The 17704-nt window shown below is 45.9% G+C and overlaps 2 protein-coding genes across 14 annotated transcripts in view; both read right to left on the bottom strand.

The window, feature by feature from the left end:
* The window catches only part of zdhhc21 (zDHHC palmitoyltransferase 21), a 2525-nt gene extending 1505 nt beyond the window's left edge, over positions 1–1020 (bottom strand). For 2 of the 3 annotated variants that reach the window (XM_086024365.1, XM_086024367.1), the window contains exons 1-3: positions 806–908; positions 218–406; positions 3–101 (exon numbers count right to left, since the gene is read on the bottom strand). In XM_086024365.1, the coding sequence (XP_085880491.1) occupies positions 3–101; positions 218–406; positions 806–893 (376 nt within the window). In that variant the 5' untranslated portion in view covers positions 894–908. Of the gene's footprint in view, positions 1–2; positions 102–217; positions 407–805; positions 909–933 lie in introns of those variants that run through there. The other variant, XM_086024366.1, reaches the window with a different exon arrangement.
* Positions 1021–1142: 122 nt separating this feature from the next.
* The window catches only part of LOC147150760 (serine/threonine-protein kinase MARK2-like), a 34504-nt gene continuing 17942 nt past the window's right edge, over positions 1143–17704 (bottom strand). Inside the window, exons 9-21 of one of the 11 annotated variants that reach the window (XM_086024344.1) lie at positions 16592–16711; positions 16377–16476; positions 16188–16300; positions 16025–16099; positions 15813–15870; positions 15544–15695; positions 13939–14033; positions 11971–12111; positions 9490–9756; positions 6990–7016; positions 4455–4493; positions 3917–4026; positions 1143–3086 (exon numbers count right to left, since the gene is read on the bottom strand). In XM_086024344.1, coding sequence (XP_085880470.1) covers positions 2737–3086; positions 3917–4026; positions 4455–4493; positions 6990–7016; positions 9490–9756; positions 11971–12111; positions 13939–14033; positions 15544–15695; positions 15813–15870; positions 16025–16099; positions 16188–16300; positions 16377–16476; positions 16592–16711 — 1647 coding nt within the window. In that variant the 3' untranslated portion in view covers positions 1143–2736. Of the gene's footprint in view, positions 3087–3916; positions 4027–4454; positions 4494–6989; positions 7017–9489; positions 9757–11970; positions 12112–13938; positions 14034–15543; positions 15696–15812; positions 15871–16024; positions 16100–16187; positions 16301–16376; positions 16480–16591; positions 16712–17704 lie in introns of all 11 variants that reach the window. The other 10 variants (XM_086024348.1, XM_086024345.1, XM_086024342.1 and 7 more) reach the window with 10 other exon arrangements.

A 17704-nucleotide genomic window follows, 5' to 3' on the forward strand; every position in this document is an offset into this window, starting at 1 on the left:
ACCGGAGTGAGGTATATGAGGGTTGGTAGGAAGATGACCGGGGTCTGCCGTGGACGCCCTGAGCAGGGCCGCGAAGCAGAGCGCTGACGAGGCGTAATAACCTGAAGAAAATATTTTCTGTTAGTTTTTTTTTTTAACCCACTTTTTGTGTTATATTGAAAAAAAAAAAGGCAACAATCAGAGACTGTTTCTCTTTTTGGGATTGTGTAGTCCTTACAAATGACTATAACCCAGGGAATGTGGCCTTCCCTGTAGTGCGGCAGCAGAACCAGCTTGGGAACGAACAAGGAGTTGTAGAGCCAGATCCCGAACACGGCGCCGACACACAGCCAGCCCATGGGGTCCACCACGAAGTGCAATCCGAGTTTCATGTCTGCTGTGCCTCCAAGCGAAATCGGGATGACGTCTACGAAAGGAAGAGGTACACTTTAATAAAGATACGTAGTCAAGATTTGTATGAATGCAAAATGTGGGATTTGTGTTGGTTTATCAAAAATCCTCAATCAACTTTAAAAAAAATAATCTACCATGTACTTACAGATTTTACATCGTACCAATTGTGACTTGAAATGGTTTCTCAACATACACGAAATCACTATTAATACATGTTTGTGGGGTTTTGTTTCAAACACAGCCTAGGAGATAAGAGTACATGACACCAGCTTCACTAATTCAGATCTTCAAGACGAGTATGAATAGAAAATGTATTTTCGTTGGCTGAGCTCACACTATCAAGATTATTGTTTTAAAACATTAGTTTGGCAAGAGGAATAACAGCTGTACCACACTAGCTAGCATACATTACCCTGTAACAACCGCATGGGCTTGGCGTCAAAATATAGAAACAGCTCGATTTGTATTTCTTTTTTTAAACAGTGTCCGTTCAGTAACATATTACCAACGTCATTTATGAATAATAATACTCAAACATACTTTTTTTTCCTTGACGTCCTATCCGGCGCAGCTGGCCTCGTCAATACTTCCGGATTCAAGCCTCCCAGGGCGGCACAGGAAGTATCGATGCAAAATAAAAGCTCACTTCTGGTTACGTTCCCAAAAAATTTAAAGCATCCGTTCAGAAATTGAATCGTTGAAAAAATGTAGACAGTATTAATGGAATAAAATGGATTACACGTCCACACTATCATTATATCATTGTTTTATTACTATCATTGTTAAGTTTTCATCATTTCATCTTTGCACAAAAAAAAACAAATACATTTCAGGAGCTGAAGATCCCCCCGACCTCCCTAAACCCACCACTACAATTACAGTTTGCTCAAAAACACATTGAAAAATCAACGTAAATTACAGCAATGTTAAAACAAAACAAAACAAAAAATAATGCGAGATAAAATCAAAAAACCCTGAAAGAGATAATATAACAGCAACAGCCAGAATAATCATTAGAATACGATACCCAGCACCTTAATACAATGATCAAGTTTGAAAGAAAAACTGACTTTAAAAACTCAAAAAAAGGAAATAAAATAAACGACAGTGTGTCATCATTAAAATGAAATGACCAAGCCTTGTCCCATTTCCACCCCCCAGTGTGTGTGTGTGTGTGTGTGTGTGTGTGTGTGTGCGTGTTTCTATGCTTGCTTCAACAAGACAGAGGCGAGCAAGGGGAAAGAAATTTGAGTTGGGACGTCTGAAAATGAAATGTGTCGTAGCTGTTAGAAAAAAAAGGGGATGTATTAAAAATAAAAATTACAAGCAGGAGTCATCACCACCACCATTGAGAAATCCTCAATTTGAAGGTTTGCCGTTGAACCTGGCTGATAAGTGTGTCAAACGGTGCACGACAACTAAAAAAGGCAGCAATGATATAAACCCACCGAAACAAAAACAAACAGAAAACCCACAAACATTTTACAAATCCCAAATTAGAACGACACAAAAATATATTATCAAATCAAAAGCATGTGAGAGTAATTCACCGTTTGTTTTCGGTGATCGTTCCGACACACGCTGGTTGTGTGTTTTGCTCTTTGGGACCAGTCAAATGAGGAGGTAAAGTGTGTGTAGGTGTTGGGGGGAGGGGGTCAATTGTGTGGGGGTAGGCGGGTTAGACAGATACCCCTCTTTCCAGTGCACAACTGTGTTGAGGAAAAAAAAAAAAAAAAGAAAAAAAGAATACACATTTTTGTTTCGGGTATTAACATCAAGTCGAACTGGCCTGGTCTGACCTGACAGAAATCAGAGGTGGGCGGGGTGGGGTGGGGTGTTGGTCTAGTTTGAGCAGGGGGTGAAGAAGGCAAAACCATTTGTGTGTGTGTGCGTGCGTGTACACCAGAGTCCTGGCCCAGTTGGGAGCCCGCTCATCCGTTTTGCAGGAGCGACTCCAGCAAAATAAGGCTCCGCATTCAATCACAAAGTTTCAGCTGATCCTTCAAAGAGAATGTCCCGCCTGAACCATTCTACTAAAAAAAAAAAAAAAGAAAAAAAAGAAAAGGACTGTGTTGAGAATAAATAGCAAGGAAGTGATAAGAGCGATCAGGAGCAGATCCGACATGCAGTAGAGTGGTGAGGGAAAAGGAGGGGGAAAAAACAAAAAACAAAAACAAAAAAATCGAGAAGAACGACCTGCCTCGGAATCGAAATGTGGAGCAAGTAAGGTGAGAACGGCTAGCCCTGCTTCAAACCACTGGTGTTACTTAAAATGGAGCCCCACCCCACTCGAAACGTGATCCTCCATCCGCCCTTCAAGCGGCGCCCCCCCCCGGCCTGGGCTCACAGCTTGAGCTCGTTGGCGATCTTGGACGCAATGTTCTTGAAGGCGATGGACGTGCCCGAGATGCGCTTGAAGCGCACGCCGTTGAGCGAGAGCCGCGGCAGCTTGCACACTTCCATCTCCCACTGGACGAAGTCGTCGCGCGCCGGGTTGCCCGACACACACAGCAGCATGTAGCGCTCGCGCAGCTCGTACTCGCAGCTGTTGGAGTCGAGCACCTTGCGGATCTCGCGCATCATCTCGGCGGGCTCCATGGACGACGTGGTCTTCATGGACCAGGTGAAGCGCAGCGAGCGCGGCTTGGCCGACTCCTTCTGGCCGGCGATGGCGGGAGGCGTGCCCGTGCCGCCTGCGGGGGGCGACAAAGATAGCCGAGCCCCGTTGACATGGCGTAATGCAGTTGAGGCGAGCAAGCATGTCCAAGTGACAGACGGATGAGCGTTCTTTGTCAGGGAAGAGCTAGCTTTAGCATGGGTTAGCGTTCGGGCTGAACAACTCCAAAAAATTCTAATGCAAACCAAAATATGTATGCATAATAAAGCTGCTAATGTTGTATGGATTAATTTATTGCCTGTGTTTGTTAAAAAAAATACATGGCCAGAGGATCTTACAAAAATAATCACAATCGCAATATTGGCGGGGCGGGGGCGAATCGCAATTTATTTTTTCCAAATTATTCTACACCAGAGGTGCTCAATCCTGGTCCTCAAGAGCCCCTATCCAGCCTGTTTTCCATCGCTCTCTCCCTGCCTGCAAGCTGCAACACACCTGATTTAAATGATCCGCTCATCACCAAGCTTTGCACAAGCCCGATAACGATAGTGATCATTTGTATCAAGTGTGTTCAGGTAGGGAGAGATGGAAAACAGGCTGGATAGGGGCTCTTGAGGACCGGGATTTTGAGCGCCCCTGTCGTACACTGTTTGAATGGCACAACTAAAATAAATGAAGTTGAAATCCACACTGCGTGCCCCGACAGGAGCTTCGCCTGGGGCTGTCCCCCCCCCTTTGCTCATGTTTTTTATTGTTTTTTTTTTTTCATCTGACAAAACAAAGTGCTCAGTGGGTCCTCTTATGTACCCCAATATTGATCGATCGTGTTGTCTGCTGCATTTTGTTGCACCTTGTGGCGCAATGCCAATAAAACTATTGTGACTGTGACGATGGCGCCGTACATACCAGTGTTGCCAGACCCCGGTGAGGAGTTGTTCTCGTCATTATTGGACGAGGAGGAGAGAACGCCGCCGGACGTCTTCTCGGACTTGTCCACGTTGCTGCTCAGCATGGACCTGGAGGAGGGGGCGGCGGGGAAACCAGGAGAGGGGGGGAGGGGGAGGGAGAGGGACAGAATTATTTCAAAAGTGGAGTACAAATGAAAAAAGAAAAAAAAGGAGACGATGAGGACGATGACTGAGGACATCAACAACAAAAAACAATTAGGTACCCCTGTGCGTGTTTGTGTGCGTCTCTTACGTGACTGTGGCACACAAGCACACATTTGGGTAGAGGACGGCTATGATTTCCCTCACGCACACGCACGCACGCACCCACACGACCATGCAGGATCACCTCCACACCACCACTAATCTGCCACCTGATTGGTCGAGCCGTTAGCACCATCACCGCCCGATTAAAGCCCAGATCAAAGATCATCTACTGCGTCGGTCTACTGATTGGCGGGTAGGCGGGGGAGGGCGTATTCGGTTCTGTAGCTCACCTGCTCCCCTCTTCCCGACCCTCTCCCTCATACGGACTCCTCGGGAAAAATCAACACAAGTTTAGTCTTTGCGGGCCCCCCATAGTAAAACGCGTGCGGTCCCGCCCAACCCAACCACATCACATTCCATTCCAGTCCAGCTTTGAAGAAGGCCTACGCTTACTCCAAGAGTTGAGGACCACACGGCCCACAATGCTTTGCCGGCACACTCGGCAAAGACGGGTGACATGAAATGAGCGAGTGAAGGGCTTGAATAGGACATTAAGAGGTCGTCATTGAAATGAGTGTTAGGATCACCGTTTGCATAACATGACACACACGAGGACGAGAAAACATGAAGACAGTTGTTGCTTGTCGAAAGGAAGACGGTTGGAAGAAAATAAGATCTGGCAAATCTTGTGCTCCAGTTTACATGCTCATTGCAACAAGGAGGGAGACAAAACAGCGTTGCGGCATCAAGCACCAACACAAGATCGATGCCGGATACACTGCCGCCTTGAGCTTTGAGTGAGCCCACAGTTCCCCTAAAGCCACTCCCAGTTGAAGTGAACTCTCAAACTAAACATCAAACTAGGAGAATTAAACATCCATAAACTAAACCAAACTAACAGAATAACTCAAATGAGACATTGTTGTTCATGAAATACAATTAAAACAAGAGCCGGCTAAAGGTAATGCTGAAACTAATAAAAAGTCAACTAAAATGAAGCATTTTGGACCAAAAAAAAAAAAAAAACCCGAAAGAACACGCTGTGAAAACGGATTACAACAAAAATACTAACACGGCAACATATGTATGCATTAAATATAACAGTACTGTACACAAGTCATATATCCTTTATCCTCTGCGAGGACCTGAGACATCTGTACTGTACATAATTCCACATGCAGTGCATCCATCTGTGTCCAAAGCAGGCAGCAGCACAACGGCCATTCAACTGATGCATCTTTTTAGCTTTTAAGTGTAAGGGACACGAAAACGAAAAACGTACCGTACAATCTTTTAGAATGAGTACAGGTATAAATGACATTCCAATGATTACTTTGGCGAAAATATCATGGAAAGGCCGCAAAAAGATGCGTTTTGGTGTGCTGGGTCCGCCCACTGGCTGTTTGCCGTCACTGGCCCAGCCGCGTCGTCTTCACTCTCACAAAATGGCAATGACGAGCTGTCGCTGAGTATTGGTCGTTGTTCAATCAAAGTAGAAACGAAATGAACCACGAGCACACGTCGCAGCCGACAAGTCAGCCGTGGCTCGATGACGTCATGTCCGCCTTCTCCCCGCCCGGAAGCTTTTCAAAACATAATGCTAAATCAGGCAAATACTCAGTTCACGTTTATCGGTTCGAGAGACCGTTCATTGCGTCGTGGACATTGTATCGTTTAACACTACATGTTCAAATTTGTAAAAATCGTGTCCCATACACTTGAAGTCATTACTGCATGTTTTTATAGAGAGCACCATTATCCTCATTAGAAGAAAGAAAAAAAAGGTTTTCAGGGAGGCTGGAACGGGTTAATGGCATTTCAATGGACAAGCATGGTTTGAAGTGAGGTCACGTTGGGAGCAAATTCAATTTGTATCTCAAAAGCAGCACTCGATGTCCAAGTGTGCCTGGGGGCTCATCCAATGGCCAATTCACTTGGCAGTCTTCACTACTAGTTGTGGCCACCAGGTGGCACAATGGTCCAGCTACACAACTCGTATCCAAACACAAAAACATTTCTTAAAGCAACAAGTTGGATGAAAATGTCAAATCCATTCAGACCATGACTTGCATCATGCAAATATACATCAAGTGTGTGTTGACAGCATTAAGATCCAGCAGAGAAGATCAAAGCCATCCAGTTGTGTTGCTGCCACTGCTAAAGAGCGGCAGTGAGGGGAAAAGAGTGACAGGGAAGAGTGCAGCCTCCGGAAAACAAAAGCCCCGTCCCTCCGGGATCCGCTCCTCCTTTCCACCTCCATCCGGTCCCCCAACTCAGTACAAATAGTCAATGACCGATGACACGCTATCACAACAAGTTGCATCTGCCGCTAAGACACCGAGGTCGGGCCTGTTCCCACAAGGAGCAGCTCACACTCTACCTGGCAATTGATCGTTTGTGGGCCGGTGGGGTGGGGGATGCGGTGGGCGGTAGGGGCGAAGAGAAGGAGAGCTGAGGTGTTATTGTGTCGCGTGATGGTGCTGGTGGTGATGACAGCGAGCAGGCGAGCGAGCGAGCGAGTGAGTGAGTTAGGTGCGTGGGCGAGGTGAGGAGGGACATTAGTGGCGGGAATAAACCAAAACAAAAAATAACGGGCCAAACACGGCTCAACTCAAAACCAGAAGGCTCATAAACAAGGGGGGGCCAACCACAGGAAATCAATAAATAGGAGAAAAGATAAGGCTCAAGGCGGCACAGGGGAAGAGTTCAACAGAGCTGCACAAAACACCAAAAGGGGAGGAAATACTGATATGTCAAATCAATATGAAGAGGAGAATATACGATATGTCAAGGCTTGATAGTTTACGTTGGGGATGTTTGCCTACCTTCTTGGAAACCTGAACGAGAGATTTCTACAAAAACAAAAGAGGGATAAGAAAGAAAGAGAAAGAAACGTATGTATAAACGTGTGTAGTCACGACACGCTGCCTTCTCAAGAGTCACAAAAAAGCACTGAAAAAAGCATCGGGAAGACCTCAATCCCATTGCTTTGATCAATGGCGTAACGTTTGTTGACAATATCCGACGCACAACAGGACATTGTGCTTTTGCTTTGAGTGGCACGAGCGCCGCGCACGGTCACACTGGTCGAGGTGATCCTGAAATGTGAATGCGGGGAGGACGTTGAAGAAACAAACACACATTTTGCACGGCGAACGCAACAATAAGCTGGGCACACACATGCGAAACAAACCACCGGCCGTGTGTGTGTGTGTGTGTGCGCGTTTGTGTGTGTGTGTGTGTGTAGTGAAAGACATCAACAGCGATGTTGCGTTGCAACGTTGGCGGGCGCAATGCTTGTGTGTCCAAAACTGGTCCATTTTATAGATCATACTGCTGTACGGGTCAGAAAGGTTATTATCATGAACAAAAACTAACAAAATAACGACAACTAAAATTGAAAAAATATTTTCATTAACGACATAAAAACGAAAATGCTTCATAATTTTCCTTTTTTGTTTTTCAACTGCATCTCTCACGTTTACACAATTAACAAACTAATAGCAAAATTGTCCTTCGTTTTCATATTTGTCAATTAATATCAAACATGAACTTTTGGTGTTCATTTTAAATGTTTTTTTGGGGGGGTATTGTGGTATGCCCGCACACGAGGAAGGTCAAACAGTTTGAAAATTGTAGTGTACTGTATGGCAAACTTTTTTTTGTTATCTTATCAAATCCTCAATATATGATCCCAAATCCCTGTAAACTAATAGTAAAACGGAAACGCGAGCAACCTCAACTCTTCCACTGCGACAAGTTGTCATGTGTGTGAAGGTGTCCGCGCCTGCGGTATTAATAGTTGCGGGAAAAGTGATCTCCAGTGTAGCCATGGTTACCGTCGCCACGGCGTTACAGAAGCTCTGAGCGGGAGGCCTCCAGAGTGCCAGTGTGGCTGCACGTCCGCCCCCGCACTCGGGCGGGACGTTGGATGCTTCCTTTGCCACAGTGCTCTCGGCGCTCAAGGACTTCCTTTGATCTTAGCCTTTCTGCACTTCCTCGACCATCCTCGCCTATCTTAGATAATGACAACATGGCCGCCAGCCCTGGTCTGCTTCGTTCTTGAACCCAGTCCCAGAGTCTTCTATATTTGATGCATACATTTACCTTTTTTTTTTCTTTCTAAAATTGGTTGATTAAAATGTGTTTAATCATTTTTCAAAAATCCTACATTCAATATTTTAATTGGTTAATTACTGTAAGCATATTGAAAACATTTGCAAAGTATAGCAATTTAATGGATGCAGTAGATTGACATTATCCTGTAATGTAAAACTGTCCTTAATTTGTTAATTGATTCATGGTCAATAAAAAACAAGGGGCAGAGCCAGAACTTTTCAGTGGGGTGGCCACGGTGCCCCAATTCCTCAGTGGTGGCCATAAAATCAACTCAACGGCCGCGCCTTGTGTACACAGCGCACATGGCCGAGAAGTCATTGCCGATCACACCGTCCGCAGTCAGTGGTTCATGGAATAAAACGTACCCAATGCACTTGTCACACAAGCAGGAACAAATCAAAGTAAAAAGTAACGTGAAGCATTTTTTTTCCTCACCTCTGTACATTTTCTTCGAAATTTAAACTTGTAATTGATCAAATTATTTTGTGTGAATACGAAATTTGTCACTTTAAAATGAATGACAATTTACAATGACAATAAATGATTTTCTGAAACTCTTCCCTCATCTGCAAATGAGCTGGAATCCGGCAGATTCAAAAAAAAAAAAAAATCTGCATTCAATATGGCGATCCAAATTCCACCTCGCCTTTCGCGTTGTTTCTTTAACTAGCACCAAGGCGGGGCCCGAAAATTCACCGAGGTGGGACTTGAAGTGCGCCGACGTGCGCCACAAGCCAAGAGTGGAACTGCGCCGGGTTGGGACGCAAAATCGCAATGACTCCTCGGTCACCGCCGCGCGGAGCAAAATTATAGAGGAGAGCCAGCTGCTCCGACTGCTCTCCCCTTCCAAGACATCGGCAAGAGCCGCACGAGATGACATCGAGGTGCAGTAGGTGGTTCCTCGGAGGAAATGAGCACATGAAATGACATGTAACATAAACCTAGTTATTTTCTGCTCAGTCTGAAACCTCAAAAGGCCTAAAAAAGGCTCACGCTGTACGCGCACTTCAAGGAAGCGGCTGCTATCGCCACGGCTTTCCGCTCGCAGCGAGGTTTATTTCTGTCATGCTCATCCGCACGAGGAGAATTTGCATCTCCTGTCATCTTCTGCCACGTCCACTCTTCTGCTACATCCTTACGTGCCGGCACGCCCCCAGGCCCACCCTCTGTTGTCATTTTAGCAAACGTCTCTTTTGCGCCACTCACCTGCGTACAAACTTTGACGTGAATTTGCTGAAAATGCCCGTGGCGCCGTGCGTCCTGCGGGCCTGGCTGTTGCCGTGCGACAGCGACGGCGACGCGGGCCCGCCGGGGTAGGCCGAGCCCTGCTGGTCCCGGGCCCCCCGCTGCTGGCCGGCGTGGAACGTGCTGCGGATGCCCACCCCCCGGGAGAAGTTGGTGCGGTCCGTCACCGCGGCGCTGCTGATGTTGTGGGCCGACGGGGAGGCGCCGGGCGCCCGCTGAGATGGGGCGCTGCAGGAGAAAGTGCAGAGAGGAGCGGGTGAATCGTGCGACAGCAAGAGGAACAAGGACGGAAAGATTGCCATCAGAACAAGGGACATGTTATGGGCATTTTCAGTAAGCCCGTCTAAAATCGCAATTCACTATTTACAGATGGCAGCTACTGGGGGGGAAAAAAGACTTTTGGTGTAAAAATAGGGCAGCATAATATCGTACTGTATAAAACATTACTGACAGATACAATCAAACAGTTTGGCATCACTTGAACGCTGCTTCTTCCGGTGCGCCCGACTCGGCCACCTGGCGGCAGTATACGACAGACATCTCAACTCCTCTCAGCTCATCTGTACGGCACTAACATGAGTCACTCTTCGCAGAGGATGAACGTGACGTGACGGTAAAAGGTGCTGCACTTCACTCAATACTGCAACACCGATGCTATTTAGCGCTAGCATGCACTAAAAGGCTAAGCTATGTCTCTCTACGTGTTGGAGTAATTCCTTCTGTCCAGCGTTCCCAACCAGGCTCTGAACAGCCTGAGTTTATTGCTGAAGGATGCACATGATGAGAATTCAATGTGAGGCAGACAAAAGCCACAAAGAGCTACGAGGGCCACCTTGACATTTATAGCGCATGTTCCTCTTATTAATATGCTGAAAAGGTCCTGCTTCAGGAAATATCAAAGTGGCTGGACTAAAGCAAGCAAGCAAGCCAAACACAAAAAAAGCAAAGCTCACACACCGACGCACCACTGATTAGTCAATGAGACATTCTGCAGTACTTATTGCAGCCATAAGGTGGAGACAGGAGGTTCCCTAGCTGTCAAAGCTGAACCTTTGACTGCAGTCAGCCTGAAAGTAACAGCATGCATTCTGTCTGCTTTGTCCAGGCTTTCACCTCGCAGCAAAGGGCAGACCATGAAGCACTCAGCACCCTCATGTAAAGCTCTACAACATTTCTAGACTCAGCACCCACAATTAACTCTTAAAAAAGAAAGAGAAAAGAATGAAGGTTCTCCTTGCTACCACAAAATGACCTGATTTATGACCCCGAAGCCGCACACATTCACAATATAGCCGGTACAGTTTCAAAGTTGCCACCATTCTCCTGGATTCAACACACACTATTAACTCCAAAATTCACTTGAATAGACATGACAGGACAGTCTCACTAAACATAAACTTTGGAGCACCGGGACAACACAATTACATTTTTCAATTTCAATTCTGGGTATTTAGAAGAGCTGGGTGCGCCGCCGCCTATGTGACGGACCGGTCCGTCTATGCGTTACTGACGGACGCCCGTTCTGCTGCCGAATGACCAGAATTTTTTTTTTTTTTTAAATAGATGGACTAAGCACAGACGGAAGCTCGACGTAAACTTTTTGTCAGACATGCCGATGGACGCCCGTTTATTAATATTAAATTATAGGCGGACCGGCCTCTAGTATTTATATTTTTACCTGCGGAAAAATAGGCAAATAACGGACGACAGAAGGGTACCCACACTGCAGACAGCTGACGAATAACGGAAGCTCAATTTGTAGTCAAATGCCCAGCTCTGGTATTTTGGGTCACTTTCAGGGCAAAAGAATGATATTTGGGTTACTTTTATTGCTGTTAAACATCAAAACGGGTCAAATTTGCCCCAACAGTAAACAAGGGTTTTCTATTAATCAAAAAAACAACAACGTATGATGGGACTGTCTGTGACCAATAATCAAGGTTATTTAGTAACAAAAACTAACACTGAAAAAGAATTTGCTTAACGGAACATAATAAAAACTAAAACTAACAGACTACATCTTGCGTTTATAAAACTAAAACTAAATATCATTCACGTCAATATGTTTCTTTGTCAAATCGTTTTCAATTAGTATCATGCATGAGCTTTCGGAGTTGGTTTTAAATGTATTGATTTTGGTATTGCTGATATCTATATCCACACAGAAGAATGAAGGTCAAACGTCATATGAAGGTCATATGAAAAAAACAACCTAAAACTAACAAAGCATGTTCGAACATATAAAAACGAAACAAAAATGCTCTCAAAATGAATTGAATAGTTGGAAAACAAAAAAATCAAAACGAAATAAGAACCAACTATGATGAAGAATCCCAAACTATTGTAACCCTGCCAAAACGCACATTTCTGCGCGTACGCTGCATTTTTGAGCGAAACTCCGTGCGGCAAGCTGTGTGTGTGAGTTTTTGATGAGAGACTTGCCTGGGTCGTGGTGCATGCAGGTCAGAGGGGCATGGATGATTGGAGGAGGACAAGGACTTGTGGTGGCGGGGACGCGAGGATGAGGAGGAGAGGACGGCGGCGGCTGAGGCAGTGGAGGCGCGGGAACCCGGAGTGTTTAGGCTGGGAGGGACCAGGGGAGGACAAGACACACAAACACACACACACACACACACACACACAGACAGAGTCGTGTGTGGGTGGGCAGGGCAGTGAGGTGGAGCATGGTTAGAGGGAGCACATATTAAAACACACTAAATGAGGGGTGGGGAGGGGTGGAGGTAAAACACTTGAGAAAAGAGGGACAGAGGAAGCGCATGGCAAGCCATCGCAGCATTTATTCGACATCCAACTAGAACGCTGGTGCAAAACACGGACAGAATGGAACAATAACAGGCATATATTCTTTATCCTCTGCAGTCTGCGGCACTTAGAGTCGTAGTATTAGTACTATTCTTCTGCGTTTTTGTGTCTGCGTGACTGTATTATACTGCCTCCCAGTGGCCATGGTGACCAGGAGATGAGAAAGAGCGTACTAGTACATGGGTAATACAAGCGCACTCGTGGGATATGGAATAAATGCTCTAACGGCTTGCCGCCCAAGCGCAGAGAGACAGACAGACAGACAAGAGGCTAACCGCTAAAACTTGCACTGTCATGATTTAAAGGGGAAGTCAAATCAAAGCGCATGTTCGATGCGCCCCTACTCGTCGAAACGCGGTGCTCTGATTATTATTGCCTTTGTGGAATATGAATGAAGCAGCAAAGTCCTGCCATTTTATTTTTGCCACTTGAACCAGAATGCCGTCTTTTGACTAGTGGGGGTGCAGAGAACATATTGTAAAGAAACTCTTGTACTTGATTCTCCCTTGAAAGAATTCCTGATTAGCAGAGAACACAATCATGAGTTGTCTCCTCTCTGCTGAGTATACGGTTTGGCTACACCTGACAACCACGTTTGTGGGTCGCACGGTGGATTTTCGTGTGCTACGGCTGCAACAGTGCCTGTGTGTGTGCGTGGCCGTTTCCTTGTAAGCCTATTAAGAAGGACCACGTCACGCCGCTAGGAGTTAATATTCCATCACAAGTCATTTTAATCTCCTTATACAGGGGAGGGCGAGAACCCAAAGACAAGAAAGGGAGAAGTAAAGGAGGGGAAAGGAAAACAGGCTCCGACATAAATAAAAGAGCATCGAGCACAGGTTCAGACTGAAACGGGAAAAAAATGGGGAGTGAGTTGGGGGTTAACAAGTACTGGATAAAAGTATTAATAACATAACTGAGACCCATAGTAGAAAACAAAAGCAATGCTGTCTCAAACGACCACTGGAGGATGAGCAAATCAAAACACATTCAACTTGTCTTTTAGGCAGCGGGTCATTTGAGACGTTGTGACGGGCAAAACCAGTCATGGATGGAGCAGTCATGACAATGGAGCGCTGCGTCAGTGGAGATTGAGGCTTTGGGCAAAAGTTACACAAAGCTTTGGCCGGGTTATGCGTGAGTGTCGAGTACGTCTTGATGCTGCGTGTGCCGACCGACGTGTGCAAGGTGTGTTAAGTGCAAGCACGACGATCAAGCGCTTTTGACATTTGTGAGCTCGTTTTGAAGGGAAACGCGGTCGGCGTCTGTGTGTGCCCACCCAACCCTGCCACTGGACGGCTTCCATGGCACCCATTTAGGTAATCTGTAATCTACTGGAGCTTTGGCCTCAATTCTCAGGAAAGCCTGATTTCCTCATCCAGCGGGGTGGGATGGGGTCAAATCTGGAGCCAACTGGCTGAGGTCGGGAGAGTGCCAGCAAAGTCTGGGACTGGGCCACAGACAGCTGTGCGGTTGCTTCATTCAGAAAGCAGGGCCAGGCAGTTTGTGCCATGTTAGGGGGATCTTCCTCACAGACTACTTCAGGTCGGCCGCGACGAGAAAAGTTAGGATGTTGTTCATGTGTACCTGTCTTTGCCATTCTGGATGCCCTGACCCAGTGTGGCTCTCTCAGTCAGAGGAGAATTCCGACTGCGTCCAGTGCCAGTTGACAGGATGCTATTCTGAAAGGTTACATGAGAGGAATAACAATTAGGCATCAATCAATACTCCGGAATGATTTGTCACTCAACCGCATTGGACTGAAACTATTTTTATGTCACAAAGCGGCCATGTCCAAAAAACGGAACAACTATAACATATGTTATCATTTAACTCTGACTCACTGTTACATCTTGTTATTGCCACATAGTCATTAATCAGGTTAATTAGTAACTCCCTTCCATTTTGATCTTTGGAACACATTGGCAGATGAAATACAGCCAACGCCTAGACGGGGTTGGGGGGGGGGGGGGGTGGCGGGGCGATATATATCGTTATCGATATCATCGTCAATCTTGCTTTCACGATGTGTAATTTTACATTATCGCAAGCATAGCGCAAGCACGCGAAACAAAAGCTTAAACACACACTCAGAAAACAGTCGCTGAGTTGACCCATTAAAAATATAAACGCACGCACGCACACACACACACTCAGTATTTTAGCGAGCAAGTCAAACGTGACATCCTGGATGATCAGTTAACATGTTTTTAGTCCGCATCATTCATAACTAGCCTGTATTCCCAAGGCATGTTGCACAAACTACGATGGTTTATTAGTGTGACGCCAGCATATACGCAAACATGAATAAAGTCACAAGTCTACATATCACAGCGATGAATGAGTGGGAAAATGCACTTTTCGGGAAATTGCAGTTTTGTTATTCAACTTTTTTCTGAATACGTTGGGCAGTGTATGAGAATGGGTGTTGTCATGACGTCTTTTTTTTCGACTCGCTGGGTGACACTTCGTCACACGTCACATATCAAATACCTTTTTCTCATTCTGATTGCTGTAGTTTACACATTTTTCTCGTTCTAATTGCTCTCGTAGTTGGCAGTGGTACACCAGTACTTACTGCAGCTCAAAATGTCACATCATTATGGAATAACAGCAGAGACAAAGAGATGTTTTAAATTACATTTAAAAGAGATGTTGTTCACAAACGCTGTCTATCCACAATTGGTCTGTGAAGCAAGTGCAGATTTAAAATGTTTTTTGTAGAATATCGTCAAATTGTCGTTATCAAGTTTTTTGAAAAAATTGATTTTTTTTTTGGCCCATATCCCCCACCCCTACCAATGCCTGCATTTTTCAAGCAAAAATTCATCTGTATAACTATACACAATATCAGATTGATTACACATCCATGTTTTGTTCTTATTTACAGGTTAGGCTTACACTAAAATGAAGACAAATGAAGCACGAATGAATATGAAAGACAATTTCTTGATGTCGTTCAAATTAGAATTGCTAACTTACAAAATATTGACTTGCAGGCTTTAAGCGTTTTGTGAAACAATGAAATGGACACGTGGACGGCACTTCTGAAGCACAGAATTTATCTTGAGACCAAACAAAACGAATAACATTTGAATTGGGTTCATTGTTCAGCCCTACAACAAAGCACAGGGAGCAATTAATTTGTCAATATTCATAATAATTTAGGTGATATTGTGCTCTGGAGCTCACAGTGGAGGGCGTGGCGCTCTTCTTGCGGTCGGAGGGGACCAGGGGGCTGGCCGGCACCTTGGTAGTGGAGCTGCCCGACGAGCCTTTCCTCCCAGAATCCTCTCCGGCAGTCCGGTTGTCTGCTTGCCCCCCCCTCTTTGAGTAAGAGGAGCCTGGGGAGGAGATATTGCAGTCAACAACTCTGTCGAGCCTGCCAATATCCTCTATTTTGAATGTAATCTTTTTCTTTCCATTTCTCTGCCCTTCACCGTGACAAGCGCCATGCTCACCCTGGTCAGTAGCTCTGCGGTTTTGAGGCTTCTGGTTGGACGATACGCTGCGCTGTACCTGGGAAAGACGGGAAGGACATTGAGGTGGGTTGGGCATTCATATTCCAACATGCAGGCAAGTAGGGTTTGTGGAGTAGGTGATTACGACGCCACTGTCATCTATGGCAGCAACTGTACAGAGGCTATGAGGTTGGTAATAGTTCCCATTGTACCTTGTGTGGCGGGGAGGGGGCATTTATGTTGCTTACATCACTTCCGGGCCGGGGCTTGATACCACCCTCATCCAGCTGATGAACCAAAGACAGAAAACGAATGCGGTTATCAGACGGCAGCCGTTGTCACGTGCACAAAGAAAAGGGTGGTGCTAGTGTGCACCTCAGAGTTCCTATAGTCCAGTAGCAGGTAGGTAGCCATCACGTCGTTGTACTTCTGATTCACCAGTGAGTCTTGGATCTCCTCCTGAGAGAATCCCATCTGCAGCATAATGTCTTCGCATGCGCAGCATATTCTACCCTTAGACTGGCAAGCTAAAGATATAAATCACCACCGAGTGGATGTGCGCACCTGTCCTCCTGGGGTCCTTATAATCTGGTTGGGGTTCGATGTAGGGTTTGAGTTCCTCCTCCTCGTGTCCTACATTCATCCATCGGTCCCTCATTATCTGCTGCTGGGAGAAAAATCATTAAAACACGTTAGCAACGGACACGTCAGCTATGACCTTTTTTTTTTTCTGGGTGGGTTTGTGGGAAAATGGTGGCCGCTTTTGTTGATGTGTGTACCTCAAGGCTGCCTCTTTTGGAGGGGTTGAGGATGAGGAACTTCTTCAGCAAGTTCTCGCAGTCGGTGGACATGTAGAACGGAATCCTGTATTTGCCACGCAGAACCCGCTCTCTCAACTCCTGGAGTTGTACAGGCCAGGGCAAAGTCATTTCCGGGTCATTTTCACTTTCCGCCTTTTATATAACGGAATAAACAGTCAAACAACGATGGCGAAGGCCACAGCATTCTGTTGGCTCGCTCGCAGCACCAGGTGGACATTAGTGGTAGCGCTCTAGAGTACTTTAGATCCTACTTGGCAGGCAGGACGTGTTTTGTGTCAGCCGTGGTCACTCATGAGTCCCACTCTGCCCCACTGTCGTATGGTGTTCCACAGGGTTCACTTTTGGGGGACCTGTTGTTTTCATTCTATTTGCTGCCCCTGGGCCGCATCTTACAAAAGCATGGTATTTCCTTTCACTGCAATGCGCATGACAGACAGACCTATGCCCTGATAAGCAAAAAGGACACTTCCTCCTGAAGGCCACGTTTGTCTTGTCTGGCGGAAATCAAAGTGGATGGTGATTTTAAATTGGACTAGCAAATTGGTGCTGTTATTAAATCGAGCCTTTAATTTTATCTTGGGCAGCTGGCTAAAGTAAAACCTCTCCTTTCACAACAGCACTTAGAAACAGTAATCCATGCCTTTGTTACATCCCGGCTGGATTACTGTAATGCACTCTATTTTGGAGTCAGCCAGTCCTCCCTCAAGCGCCTCCAGCTGGTCCGAAATGCTGCTGCTTGCATCCTAACTGGAGCTTGTTGGAAGGAGCCCATAACTGCAATTCTGGCCTCCCTTCACACTTTTAAGTTCATTTTAAGAGTCTTTATATTGTTTTTGAAACTTGAAATGGTCTTGCCCCACCTTACTTGTCAGCTCCTCCACCACCATGCTCGGCACCCCAGGTCAATGGACCAGATGCTACTGGAGGAATTGAGGACTGAGCGGAGGTTCAGAGGGGATCAAGCTTTTTTTGTTGCTCAGGAACACCCTCCCACTAAATGTTAGGCAACCGCCTCATCCCCTACGTTTTTAAAAGTCGCCTTGAAACATGTGTATTCTTTGGCTTTCGAGT

Source organism: Filicampus tigris, chromosome 2 (genome assembly GCF_054856515.1).
Source record: "Filicampus tigris isolate MCC_2025a chromosome 2, RoL_Ftig_1.0, whole genome shotgun sequence".
NCBI classification, from domain to species: domain Eukaryota; kingdom Metazoa; phylum Chordata; class Actinopteri; order Syngnathiformes; family Syngnathidae; genus Filicampus; species Filicampus tigris.